The sequence below is a fragment of the Pogoniulus pusillus genome, chromosome 4, assembly GCF_015220805.1.
Source record: "Pogoniulus pusillus isolate bPogPus1 chromosome 4, bPogPus1.pri, whole genome shotgun sequence".
NCBI classification, from domain to species: Eukaryota; Metazoa; Chordata; class Aves; order Piciformes; family Lybiidae; genus Pogoniulus; species Pogoniulus pusillus.
The window spans coordinates 10,690,157-10,703,913 of NC_087267.1; the positions used below are offsets into that span (position 1 = coordinate 10,690,157).

Here is a 13,757-nt window from a genome sequence, read left to right on the forward strand (position 1 = left end):
ATGTTGCTCTTCAAGAAATGGAATTGCAAAACTAGAAATCCATTCGCCCCTGTTGACATAATTATTAACTGTTTCTAGGGCACAGCATGCCACTACAGTAGAAAGATAGTGGCAGTTAATTTTGAGGGACATTCATGTGCTCAAATCCTTTCCATTTACTCTGTATACGGTGCCTTAGACATAGAGTTCATTGCACAGTCTACTCCAGTGAACAAGCACTTGCATTGTCTAGTACAATTGTGCCTTGCAGTTGGACTAGGTCATTGTAGGTTGCTTCCAATTTAATTGTTCTAGTCTGTTCCATTGTACAATGGTTAGATTACTTTGAGTGACTTGGATATATCTTCCTTTACTCAGGAGTATGTCCCTCACCACCAGTCCAGTCAGGGAATAGAGCAAATGAGTTCCTTTTAAGTCCCTTACCTGCATTTTGTATCAGACAAATTCTAAACTGTTCTGGGCTGCTTCTGCTAAGGACCTGACCATCAAGCAACACTTAATTGCCAAGCTGACCTCCAACTAGGTAAGTTGCAAGTTAATCAAATTACAGTTACCTTTGAAACTCATGGAGTGGCTGCCTAGAAGTTGGTCCCTTAATGTGCAGTGCTGTAAGAAGTTAACGTGCATGTGTGTGTTCATAACCACTGTGCTGGGCTTGTATTTGTTGGCCTCTTTCAGTTGAAGCACAGAATATGCTTGGGAAAATTTCTAAAGAAGGTAAGGATCAGTCATAATATGATGAATTATTGGCAGGGACTGACAGTTTTTTCCATCTGATTACAAAGTGCTTTGAAATCTCAAGTTGTTGTCCTGTGTCCTCTGGAAACATTGCTGCTATACAAGGTCCAATCTTGGGAATGTTGTCCAGGTGGCCTCTCTGACTTGGATGCTTTGTAATTTTGTTTTATAAAGCAAGAGCTCTTTCAAAGTTACTGTCAAGATGCTATATGAAATTGCCAAACATTTCATCAGTTCCAGAAATTTCTTGAATGTCACTACAAATCTACTGATGCTGTATTTCAAGACCTACCACCCAGTTCAAAAGTCTGTTGTAGGTTTTTGAGTGACCATGACAGCTCAAACATGGCACAAGTCACAACAGTTGTTGCCTCAGCAAGGCTCTATTCCTGAAGAAAATAGAGTGGGTTTACATGGTATTTAAATTTCTGGTAGATTTTTACCTTTACTAATAGTTTCCCATATTAAGATTGAGAATATAATTTCTGACATAGATTTTTACCTGGTGAAAAGCAAAGGCTTAATTTTCCTCTTCTACAGAATTTCTTGGAACTGTAGAAGAAAAACTCAGTAACTCTACAAGTCTGTCATTAAGACTACAAATTCTGCTGCTGCAGAGTTATTTAGTCCAATGGGCACACGTGGACTTAACCAGATTCTCTGTCTTTATATACAGCTTTTTGTGCTAAGTAAGTCAATATTTAGGCCTACAATTAGCTATTACCTAACTGCTGCTTAAAGTACCCTTTCCTCTCCTACCAAGCAGGACATTACAGCTGTTAAACAATGGTGTCTAACAATAGATGTTAAATAATATATCAGTTTATTAACCCAGTGTTTTCAAGTAAAGCTTTACAACTTTAGAATTACATTTGCAGTTTAATAGTAAATTTGACGTGGGATTGCTCTCTTGTGTGTCAGGTTGTCCATCTATTTTGGTGTGCCACTCCCATCCAGGTTCATGGTTTCTGCAGTGGACAGCATCACCAAAAAAACTCCAGAGGCTGCCTGAAAAAGAAGATGATTTTGTATGCAGCCTTTCTCAGGGCCAGTCTTCTAGTGATGAAGAGGCTGAAACTCCTGGTTTAGCTGGTTAGGTAGACCAGTAATAATGATGTGTTTTGTAGACCATTGCAAGCTGATTCCAGTAAAATATTTTGGGCAGAAACCTTTTGTGTTTATTTACAAGTATTTAGTATTATGTCTGGCTTCTCTTGCTTCCAGGGAAATAGAGCTAAGTCCTTTGCTTCAATTGAATATTGACACTGAATTACTCAGCTAATTAGTATGAGGAAGGAAAAACATTATGCTGGAAATTGGCATACACCACTGAATTAGATGCTACATTTATGTGTTGTTTTCAGTGTTTCATAAACATAAAGCTCTACAGCCTTTGCACACAATTCTATTTCACTAAAGTGATGAGCTCTTAAAGGTGCTGTATTATATCCTGAGATCTAGTGGGAACTGCCTTTGTGCAGCTGCAGGTCGGTATCCGAGTAGCAGCACACTGAATCGTGATTCCTTCTGTAATGTACAGGCTTCATCCAAGTTAAACGTTTCTTATTTTTTCAGTAACTTTGCATTTTCATGCCTTTTTTTAAATACTTTTGACTGTCTGTTTCCACTCACATAATTACATCAACACCTTACAGAGTTAACAGATGTGGGCTGTTTGCTTAATTCTCTTCCTGAAATGTTGATCTGTATTCTTATCCCCTATCCTCTGCCTGCTGTAGGAATTTGGCATTTGGCTTTCTCTTAGGTCTTCATTTAGATTTCACCAATTCTCTTAGGCTTATCTACAAGCAGTGCAATTCCATTTAGAATAAACTTGCACTTATCTTCCGTGGTTCTTCATTTTTACAAGATGGAGTGTGAAGTTTTATTTACCTCGTTCTGAATTCAGTGCCAGCTACAAGGGATCTTTTGTGTCTGCCAGACTAGTAAGTATTTGGGACTTTGGTACTTTCTCGCATCAGTGGTACAAATAATCAACTGCAGTCTTGTATGCTTTACAAACATTAGAAATCTGCCTAGCTCTCTCATTATAGATGCCTTTGACATCTGTTTATTCTCCTTTACCACAGTCGAAGTTCTGATTATTTGCTCTTTACACTTAAACCCTCTCCTTTTCCAAGACCTTACCAGTAATCTGGGAGTTACATACTGCACTTTAAAAATGACACTTCTCTCCATCTCCTAACTTCTTCCATAATAGATTGATTTCCCTCATACCTAATGGCATTTTCGTCAAAATTGCCTTGTGTACAACTCAGTGCCTCCCCTCACTTGCTAATCACGCGTGGATGCGGGTTTACTCAGGCAGTGCTCGGTGCTGCCTCAGCAAAACACCAAGCTCAGCCCTTCTACGTTGCAGTGCAACGGTGTAACACCCATGGAGCCTATCATTTGCCAGATGAGGGCTCATGCTAGCAAGGGTTACCTTCACGCTGTGGATTCCTGCAGACACAGTTAGTTAATTGTGTCAATGACAGTGGTAGACTCTGCTCAGCAGAACATGCTGTTTCTAGACTCACTGAGCTAAGTACTAAAACTCCTTTGCTTTCAGGTGTTTGTAACATTTTAGTGACAGTAGGACAATGACATCCAGAGCCTACTTTGCGAGGGATTTTTATCCACTTGCTAAGATATGCTGACATTCTGGGCAAATGCAGGAGACAGTGTGAGCACCAGGCTGATAATTTAACTGCCCAGGCAGAAATAGACAAGGTCTGCATGCAGTCTTGAGGAAAGACATAGGACTCAGGTTAGCTGTGACTGGGGCCTTCACCTTTTCTGTAAGTTCCACAAACAGGAAACTTCAGGCCATGTTTAAGGCTGGAGGGGAAATGGCAACTGTGTGCCCATGGTCTAGTGAGAGATGCTCAGAGCCACAACAGATTCTTGAGCATAGGAGGAAGAAGTGGGCTTTTACCCTTAGAGTTGATGCCTGACCAAAGTGCCTTCCTGTGGAGCACCTCTGCATCAGTTGCAAATGGCACACGCCATGCACAGTTCAAAGCTAGAGGGAGAACTCAGTGATGCACAGAAAACACATGAATTGCCAGCACCCAGGTGAGAGGAAAGAGAAACTGAGAAAGGGACAGATTGTATGCTCCTTACTCATTTTTATGTGAACTAAATGTGGACAAATTCTTTGCTTGTTTATTGGAGAATTTTATGACTTAACCTAATTTGCATTTTTGCACCTCAAGTGAATCTCTGGAAATGCTTTATAATTTTATTCCTGCTAGATATGACTGCTTTATTTTGTCCTTCACTGAAATCAGCAAAATGGCACTCTAATTTACCAGGATGTTTACTGCTGCAGAGAAGATGTGAGCATCTGCCAAGGTATTTTCCATATGCAATAATATCTCTAAACAAACTTTTCCCTCCCCCAGTAAATACATCTCTTGGCATTGTTAAATATGACAGGGTATGTTGCTAAAAGCCTGTCACTGTTTAAATGCCTTCTTTTCCTGCAAAGGACGCTTTGAATGGCATTTCTGAAAGCATAAAAGCACTGTAGAATCCTGTGTCACATCCATTTTAAAAGGTTAAACTGTGGATAGATGCTTTTGCAAACTATAGATATAAAAGTATTATATACGGCACAGATATCAAACAGTAGTGCTCCCTGCAAACAGCAGGTGGTGCTGCTGGATCGCTTTGTAGAAGTTAAGACTGAAGCCTTGCTGCTTTTTTTTTCATTGTGTTGTTCAAACATGCAAACAGATTAACTATGAGGGTTTTTTCCCTCGTACTTCAGATAGATATTTAATAAGTAAGGTTAGCATCTGGACAAAACAGCAAGAGTAATTGTCTTCTCTCTTACAGAAATAAAGCTTCATACAAGAAGAAACTCATCTATATTCTGAGCATAAAACGTGAAATTCAAGAACCTTCTGCTCAAGTGATTGGCAAAAGATATATTCGCTGTCCTTAAACGGAGCATGATTGCATTCCTCATTTGCTCAAGTGGGTCAGTAATTAAAGTTTGAATCCCATAAACTATTTAACATTGCTTATTTGCATATTAACCATGATAACAGAGTGACTGTTTAATCACACCCTTCATCAAGGGTGTCTGGTTTGCTACTCAAGTACTGCAGCCATAGTTTTGAAACTGGGAAGATACGTGCACAACAGCTTTACATGGGACATTATCCACTACCAGAATGGCATGGGACAAGTGCTCTGAGAGTACACAACTTCAGATGAGACAAACATTAGAGTAGGAGGATGCTGGTCCTGCACATTCAAACAAGTTTCTTCTTATTACAGTGTTACTTTCAAAACACAACATGTAATAGAGCATTACAGTACATGTTTGAAGTATCCATATGATTTTATGAATCACTGGAACAGAGTTGTAAAAGAGTGGCATTGCAAAACCAGATAATGAAGAGAGCTTTGTCGAGGTAAATGCTGGCTTCAGAGGTACGAATGGGCATCGAGGCTCATGAGGCCAAGTGTTGGAGCTTCTCTGGGTAAGCAGAAAGTGGTGTTCAGCCACTCCAACACAGCCCTCTGCAAGAAATCATTTCACATGATGCTGGATGTCACCATCATCAGGTGCACCTCACTTAATATTTTATATGGAGAAGAAATTAATTGAGGAAATGCCTACTTATCTACTGACTATGGACAGTGGGATGGTCTAGACAAATATTTCAGATTTAGGTAAGTTATATATGCCATAAATACCTAAAGTTACCTAAATATCTTTTGTTTCAGAAGGTATCAGTTAGGAAGACTAAAGGCTGATATAAAGAAGTTTGGCATAGTAATCCTTCCAAATTCTGCTTTAATTTTCTGTTCAGCAAGATGAAGACCTTTCAAAGCTGTAGGCAGGACTCCATAGTTACAGCTTTTTTGTTGTGTCCCCCCCCCTTTTTTTCCTAAAGATTTTGAAAGACACCTCTATCTGTAAGATACTGTGATCAAGTAGTAAAACTGATTCTCCACATACCTAGCTTAGGCAGTGTACATCTCAGTGTACCTAGCTTAGGCAGTGGAACATCCTCACAGGGTGCACATCAAAAGTAAGAGCTCTGCACCACTTCATGAATAGTATAAACTAGTTATAGTCAGACACATTTGACCTCCTACAGCCCCTGGGGACTGAAAACAACCTTATGGCTGCTATAACTTTACTTCAGAGTAATAGTAAACACTACAACAAGGTCTTCATCCATGTCTGCTTGGTTAGGTACATTATAAAACATAAATACCTGAAGTCTGAGCTTGGATCTGAATTAATAGACCACATATGAATAGACTTCAGAAGCTCCCAGTTACAAGAATAGCTGCTGTCTGGAGATGAGAGATAATAAAGGCATGACAGAGAAACTTTCACAGCCTACCTATAATCCAAGAGGAAGTAGTTAGGGAATTGTTGAGCCACTTGGATCCTCACAAGACTATGAGACCAGACAGGATCCATCCCAGGGCAATGACAGAGCTGGCAGATGAGCTGGCCAAGCTGCTCTCCATCATTTAGCAACAGTCATGGCTCACTGGAGAGGTCCCTGAAGACTGGAAGCTGGCCAATGTGGTGCCCATCCACAAGAAGGGTCAGAGAGAGGACCCAGAAATCACAGACCTGTTTCTACAGCTCTCTGCAGAAAAAGTAAAGCAAATAATATTTAAGAACTGCAGGGACACTGAAAGCATTAAGTGTCTTTTTGTTTTGCATTCCTTCCCAGAAGATTTGTTATTTTCAAAGGATCTGAGTGAAGAACATAAGCAACTTGGATACAAATATCTGAGGAGTGGGTGTCAAGTGGATGGGGCCAATCTCTTTTTGCTGGTGAGAAGCAATAAGACAAGGAGCAACGGCTACAAACTGGAACCTGGAAGGTTTCACCTCAACATGAGGAGAAATTTCTTTACAGTGAGGGTGACAAAGCACTGGAACAGGCTGCCCAAAGAGGTTGTGGAGTCTCCTTCTCTTGAGACTTTCAAAACCTGCCAGGATGCATTCCTGTGTGAACTACCCTAAGGGATCCTATCTTGGCAGGGAGGTTGGACTCAATGATCTCTGGAAGTCCCTTCCAACCTCTAAAATTTGGTGATTCTGTGAAAAGTAGAGTCAGAACTTTTGAATATTTAGATCAACCCTGCTATTCTTTGCTCACCACACAGAACATTTCCTGTCCTTTACACCAAAAGCCTAGTTATATTATAAAAGAAATTCCCTGAGCCTGGCCCAGGCAGATAGCCCAGGGTTAGATCCCACAAGCAAAATGAAGATGCACCAGAGACACGGTCAGATGTCTGAAACTTACCATTGCTGTTCCTAATGCATGGTCATTTAATATCTCCCTTGTGCAAAATAAAGATTACAAATCTCTCTGCCCTTTTCCCATGCTCCTTGCACAGAGTAAGATTTAGGTAATGCCCTAAATAGTTTTTCATACAGTTGCCCTTTCCTCAAGTATTTGTATTTCTTAAAAAGAAGTTAAAGGCTAACTGTTGCAGTTTTTTAAGGTATTACAGTGCTACACATCATGCTGCCTGTACAAACCTGGACTCTAATCTTTTTTATTCTCAGAAGATCTGAGATGCTTGCCCAGAGGCAGGGAGAACTGTGACAGGGCTGGAGGTATGTGCAGATGTCTGAAGCCATAGCAGCTATCCTGACCACACCTGTCCCCTGCAACCAGCCCCCTCAAAGGGAGAGCAATAGTTTCTAAGAGAAGGTTAACACAATTAATAGAGCCTCGGGGCTGGGACGACTCTGCAAAAGCTAAAAGAGAGATGGAGTACCTTTGTCACACGACATTATGTATCAAAACACTCAAGCAGTATAATGAAAGACCTTACACAGATCTGAAATAACAAGAGCTCTGGTCTCAATTCACTCAGCGTTGCCTTTGAAAAATGTTGTTCCCTCTTCTCCCTGCAAATGTATCAGGGCCTGAACATATCAAAATTCTTGATGAGGTCAAGATGTACCAGACATTGCCTCCCAGCCAACGGTGATCTGTGCTTGTGGAAAAGGGTTTTAGAGCAACTCCAGTGAAAGACAAATATTTGCACTCTGCCAAGTTTGGTGTCTGCTGCTGAAAAGAAGTCATTATGAAGTACCTCCTAAAGGAAGAAATGCAAACCTTCCCTTCCAGAGTGAAAACGTTTTAGTCATCTTAAGAAATGAGAACAGTAACCTAACACAAATATCATATGCAAAATGCAGCTCTGTAAGAACAGGAATCCTGGCAAAGATAACTCACAAGATTTGCACCATTTATAAGCTTCATTGTTGTGTTATTGCCAGCTGCTTGCTTTTAGAGCAGCTCGATAAAATCACATCTATAATGTGCTTGTTGCTATTACCCTTTCCCCCCCTCCCCCTTTTTTTAACTTCTAAATGGGTAACATTTTCCTTGTATATGTAATCATTAATGCTAAATATTCAGATTATTTCATTCCATGTGTATCACATTTTGGTTCTAAATGTTTGATGCAAAGGGAAACAATACTCTTAAAACTGATAAAAAGCATTGTAATTGAAAACATTTATTTAAGGCTTGAGCCAAAGCATAAATGTAGTATGAAAAATGTAAGAGAAAAGGAACTAACTCGTGATCCTGACAGGACTATAAAAACATGCTATAAAAATACTTTGAATGTGGTTTGAGAGAGAGAGAGGGCCAAAGTAACACAAAGTATCAAACTTTGATCCAAAGTTCATCTCCCATGACCCATCATCACAACTGCAGCATGACTGCCCACTGGCTTCATTTTTGTTGCTATGGTGAAGAGAACATATGTCTCAGGGGTGATGCACCCTGCAAACACACCCAGTAATGAATCTAACAGAAGAACCAACTAGCCAGAGAAAGAAAGATGATTTAACCACCTCTGTTCTGTAAATCTAAAACCAGAGAGGTGGATGCCCTCAGAAAAGTTGGGGGAAAACCTCACAGTCTAGTATCTTATCCACAAATCAGGAAACCATAAAAGTCCAGAAATGCTTGTTCTACCAGGCCTCTGGAAACCACTTAATGTGACTTCTCTCTCATACCAGCTCTGTCCCTCCCAACACTCCCTGATCCAAGAGGACAAGGTCCCTGGGTACTGGCATGGCCCACGGTGGCTGAAATGCTCTACAGACAAACACTGCTTAAGAGAAAATGCAAATGCCCCCAGTTATAATTTCTGAATATAATATTGGCACAAAAGTTTGCGTTCACACAAAAGTATACAGACTAAGCAATTAATATTTTTTAGTGGCAGAATTCTAAATAACTTTCAATATCCTCTGGTTTTGGTGCTGGTAAGAATTAGTCATAGAGAAAAAATAAAATAACATGACATAAGAACGGCAATGGTTCCCATCCACGTGCCATCTCTACTACTTTAAGGCTGCAAAAATGTCATTATGATTTTAAGACAGCATGCCTACGCCAGGTGAGGAAAGTATTGTGATCATGCAAAACATATGAGCACTGATGGAGAGAGTCCCATGCACTGGTCTTAGGGAAAAATGCAAGAAGAAAATGTGGTCTGTTCTTTGACACAGCTTCTCAGAATTAGTAGAAATGCTTCCTTATTAGCAGGGGTTTTTTTTGCCAGTATGTAGATACTGCTTCAGAATTCATTTTTTAAGCCCTTTGTAAATCTTCTCATAGCTCTGTTTAGCAAGAAAAAGAATGAAAAGAAGGTAAAAGGCTGGAGAACAAGTGGGCTGCAGAACAAGTGGGCTGCAGAATCTGTCACGGTCTTTGAAGTTACAATGGCATTAGAGACATCACATTTCCATGGGAAAACTAGGAGCATCCATATGAGCCAGTGAGAGTGGAACAGCATAACCCTCCCATACTCAGTCTTGTTTTGTTTTCAGGTTGCACCAGAAACAGTGTCAACAGCAGGGCCCAAATATCAATTTAAATTGAGTAAACAGTGTCATTCCTACTTCTGATAGCTTCCCCCAGGGTTGTCAGTTGCCCCTAAATCCTGCCTTTGTCTGTCCATTCCTAACTTAGTCTCAGAAGTCAATCAGAAAAAAATCCCTGCAGATGATTTGTAAAGTATATCTGGATACATATCTATGTATAGGTTATTTTTTTTTCTTAAAAAGTAGTAATGCCAAGATACAGAAAACAAAACCAAAAAAAAATCTGTCACTACCACTTTACAGGTTTTATTATGAATTCTGACATACTGATGTGATTTGAGGCAGTCTCAGCATATTCTGATTAAGTGTGAAGACGTGTTCTCAGGGGAAGACAAACAAAAATAACAGATCCTTTGCCCAGGGAAACTGAAACAGATTAGCACAGTGTTTTACCAGAAATGACTGAAATGTACTGGAGAACATAAATGATGAAGAGAAAGATCTTGTCATTGATAAATCCTCTTATTTCTCCTATGCTGTTCCAATTATTCCATTGAGTCACACACTGGCAAATATTAATAACTTTGAAGACTTGCTTTTGAAGAAAGACTCTAATTTTAGCAGCATGGCTGTTATAATATGCACACTGTCTTGTTTGACAGCTTGAGCCACCCTGCTAGGCTCCAAATAGACACTCGTTTCCACACAAAGAGCCTTTCTGCTTGAGCAGCTCTCCACAGATGTCACCATCAGGAACACAACATGGTTTCCAAGTGAGCAGCTGCCAAGTTCATCAACAAAGCATGGTAACACTCAAGCATAAGGAGCAGAAAGGAAGCTAAGGGATCTGTACCAGGTTGATGTGGCTAAGGGGTTGAAATTTTGCAGACCCCAGAAAATAATGTTTCAGTGGGGACTAATTATATGACCCTTTTTGGTTTTCACTGAGATCAAATTGCCTAGCAGATACCTTGTCCCTTTGTGTAAGCTTGCACTTATGTTCCAGTGTTTTTCTCTGTTCTTTGCCATAGATATTTAAGTGTAAATCAGAGGATTACCAATATTTTAAAATATAGTTTCTGTAAAGCAGGCATTCCTTTCCATATATCATAAGTGTTTGAACTAATCAAAAGGTAGTAGTGCAATGGGTAGAACCTTTTTAGATCAGGGACTTTAATGCAACCTGGCCAGATGACACTGTGGGTGCAAGTTGTCTATTTCACTCAAGAGACTGATGGTGAATTTGAAAGACATCACACAGGCACCTTTCTACTTCTTAGACTCACTAAGTAAGCAAATACATCTAGGAGGGTAGGACTGAAGTGTCATATACACCTACCATGTTCTTGCCCTTATGACCATGGTTGGAGATAAAATGCCAGGCTAAGTAGACCTATGGCCTAAGCTGCTAAAATCATCTGATCTTCTGACATTAATTTATGATAATTACTATGGTAATTTTAAAATTACTATTCCAAAGCAAAGCATCTGAAAGAACTTTGCATCCTTTGTCACTAATAATTATTAATAATGCATTGTTAGGTGCCTTAATGATTAATTCCATGGTGGCACATAGACAAAGCTCTTGCAAGACAAAACTTTAAGATACTTGCCATATCTTCCATGCTTTTTAATGAGAAGAAATAACTTTGCTTTACAAGCATGCATGACAGCAATAAAACTGAAGCTGTTGTGTTAAGGAGGCATAAAACACATCTTTCTCCTCTGTAGAAGTAAAAATTTGTTCTTGATCTAGCATGACTTAGAAAATGGGAAAAGAAGTTTGTGTGCATAGAACTAAACCAATTGTATTGTCATTGAGCCTCTTCAGACCACCAAAACAAGTATCTCTTGAAACTTGAATATCTTGAAACTTGAATCAAACTACAGGTATAGAAAAATCTGATGCCATGAAATCAAACATTAGTAAGCTCATACCTATGCCATCTGCTTCAGCACTTCCCATGTAGCTTTAACAAATACGTATCTGCTAGGATTGAGATTTTCTGCCTCTCATAGAGTACAGTCTTGTCAATTTTCCATTTATATTTTGCTTTCAGGGAACAAACTCAGTGAAGTATCATATTAAGTTTTCTACATTCACTTGTAAATTCCAAGTTGTGTTTTGACTTCACTTCACTGATGCACTCTATCACTGAGGCTGGAAGATATTAAACCCAAAACAATTTCTATGACAAAATTCAATTTTCCCTTTCTCCCCAGATCCAAGGCAGTGCTGATACAGACTGTGAAATAATCACTCTTGGAGAAGACGTTTAGACCCTAAAATTTACTTTGATTACTTTTCCTAACGTTCATTTTATACTGATGATAACCTCGAAGCTATAATTGCAGACATAAAAGAAAGTGCTCTGGTTCTCATAAGGATGGGACTGTAAGCTTCTTTTACCTCCCAACCCCAGCCCACAAGAAAAAAACAACCAAAAAACTTTGCACCATCGCCACTAACTGTTGCCTGACCACCATATCCAGCTATGCTAGACATAAAAGCAACAGATCCTTCTCGACCTTCATCTGTTACTGAATGGCTTCATCATCCCAGTAGAACCTTCACCATCCTCCAACAGCAAACAGCCCTGCTCCCTCCTGCCCATAGGTCTCTTTGTGGATCCATCAGCTGCAGGACATGGTACGCAAAAGGCAGCATAGCTCCAGGTCATATAGTGCATAGGTGGCAGCAGACCCTCAAAGATGCCTTTATTTAAACACTTAGCATCTTCCAGCTGCAGCTTACGTCTCTCCCATTCTTGTTTCTTTCTTTAATTGTTGTCTTTTAAAGAGCCTTACAAAATTGCAACAGAGCAACAAAATAAAAGCAGTAACACTTTTTCTTGATTTATTGTTGTCTTAATGTTCCTGTCTGCTCACTCCCTAGCAGTTTTTGCCATTTGCAGAGAAAGTTTGGGGTTTTGCTTTGCATCTTAATATCTCATCTTTAAACTTTTAGTCAGTGTTTTATAGAATATTAAATGATCTTGCAGATACTTTTTTAATAATTCACTTTGACCATAGCATGTAATCTTCTAATAAAAAGTCCTGTGTTTGCATGTTTAGAAGTCTGGATAAGTATTTTTCAGCTCTGAGGTAAGTCTTCACTTCAAGTTGTGGAAACCATACTGTACATTATAGAGATATGGCCAAACACTGTAGTTTCAGTTAGCATTTTCTTTGATGCTCTGAAGTGCTGACATGTGCTGAGAAGGTGATGCCTTTAATCTACTCTCCTTGAACACATGCACGGCAGCCTTTTGTTATTCAAGTTACTGCATGTACAATAATTAAACAGCAGCAGCTACCACCCAAGTGGTTGACAAGTAGCTTTATTTTCCAAAACAGAAGGTGAGGCAAGCAGGTAAAATATTTCTATGGGATCAAAAGGGAAAAAAAAAAAAAAAAAGACACCTAAAACCAAAAACCAAACAAACCCACAAAAAGCACACACAGAAAACTGCCTCCTGCTGCTTCTGCCATCTGTGTTGCAGGAGATGCACTGCTGGCTGCAGTTTTGCAGGCTTGAAATGCTGGACTCTTTCAAGAATTTATCTTCCAAAGAAAACCTGGATAGCAAGTATCTGAATATCTTGTGCCAAATGGCAGTGTTTTCATTAGTCATGCAGAGATGACTGCATTTTGCAAGACAAGAGACAGGAGGCTGGGACTGTTTCTAAACATCACCAAAAACACTTGTTTTCTCCGTGAGGAGGCAGAGAGGCAATTCTTACATGGTAGTACTTATTTTTACAGCAAAGTCATTTTTCTGCTCAGAAAATGTCCTATCATTGTAAGTGTCCTATCATCTTCATGTACTAATGATAATATTTCACATAATATACCTGCAAAAGCCAGTAGGAAAGTGTGGTAGCAGAACTTAAATAATAATTTAAAGAATTGAGAGTACAACATATGCCTGATCTGCATTTTAATGTCTCCCTATTTTTACACAGCTATGACCAAAGTAATTTGATAGTGATTTTCTTAACAGCCATCCAAATCTTTTAGACCTAGAGAAAATATAGCAGACAAGGGCCAAAGACAACAGAAGGAGTACTACTAAGGGAAATGGATGTCATTTACCTGAGCTTCTGCAAGGCTTCTGACGTGGTCGCACATGACACCCTTCTCTATAAGCTGGAGAGGTGTGGATTTAATG

General features: G+C 39.5%; 1 protein-coding gene across 1 annotated transcript in view; it reads right to left on the reverse strand.

Annotated features, from left to right (window-relative positions):
• Positions 1-1,544: 1,544 nt before the first annotated feature.
• LOC135175038 (uncharacterized) overlaps positions 1,545-13,757 on the reverse strand; it is a 65,382-nt gene continuing 53,169 nt past the window's right edge. Inside the window, exon 5 of the mRNA XM_064142866.1 lies at positions 1,545-1,746. Coding sequence (XP_063998936.1) covers positions 1,565-1,746 — 182 coding nt within the window. The 3' untranslated portion in view covers positions 1,545-1,564. The remainder of the gene's footprint in view (positions 1,747-13,757) is intronic.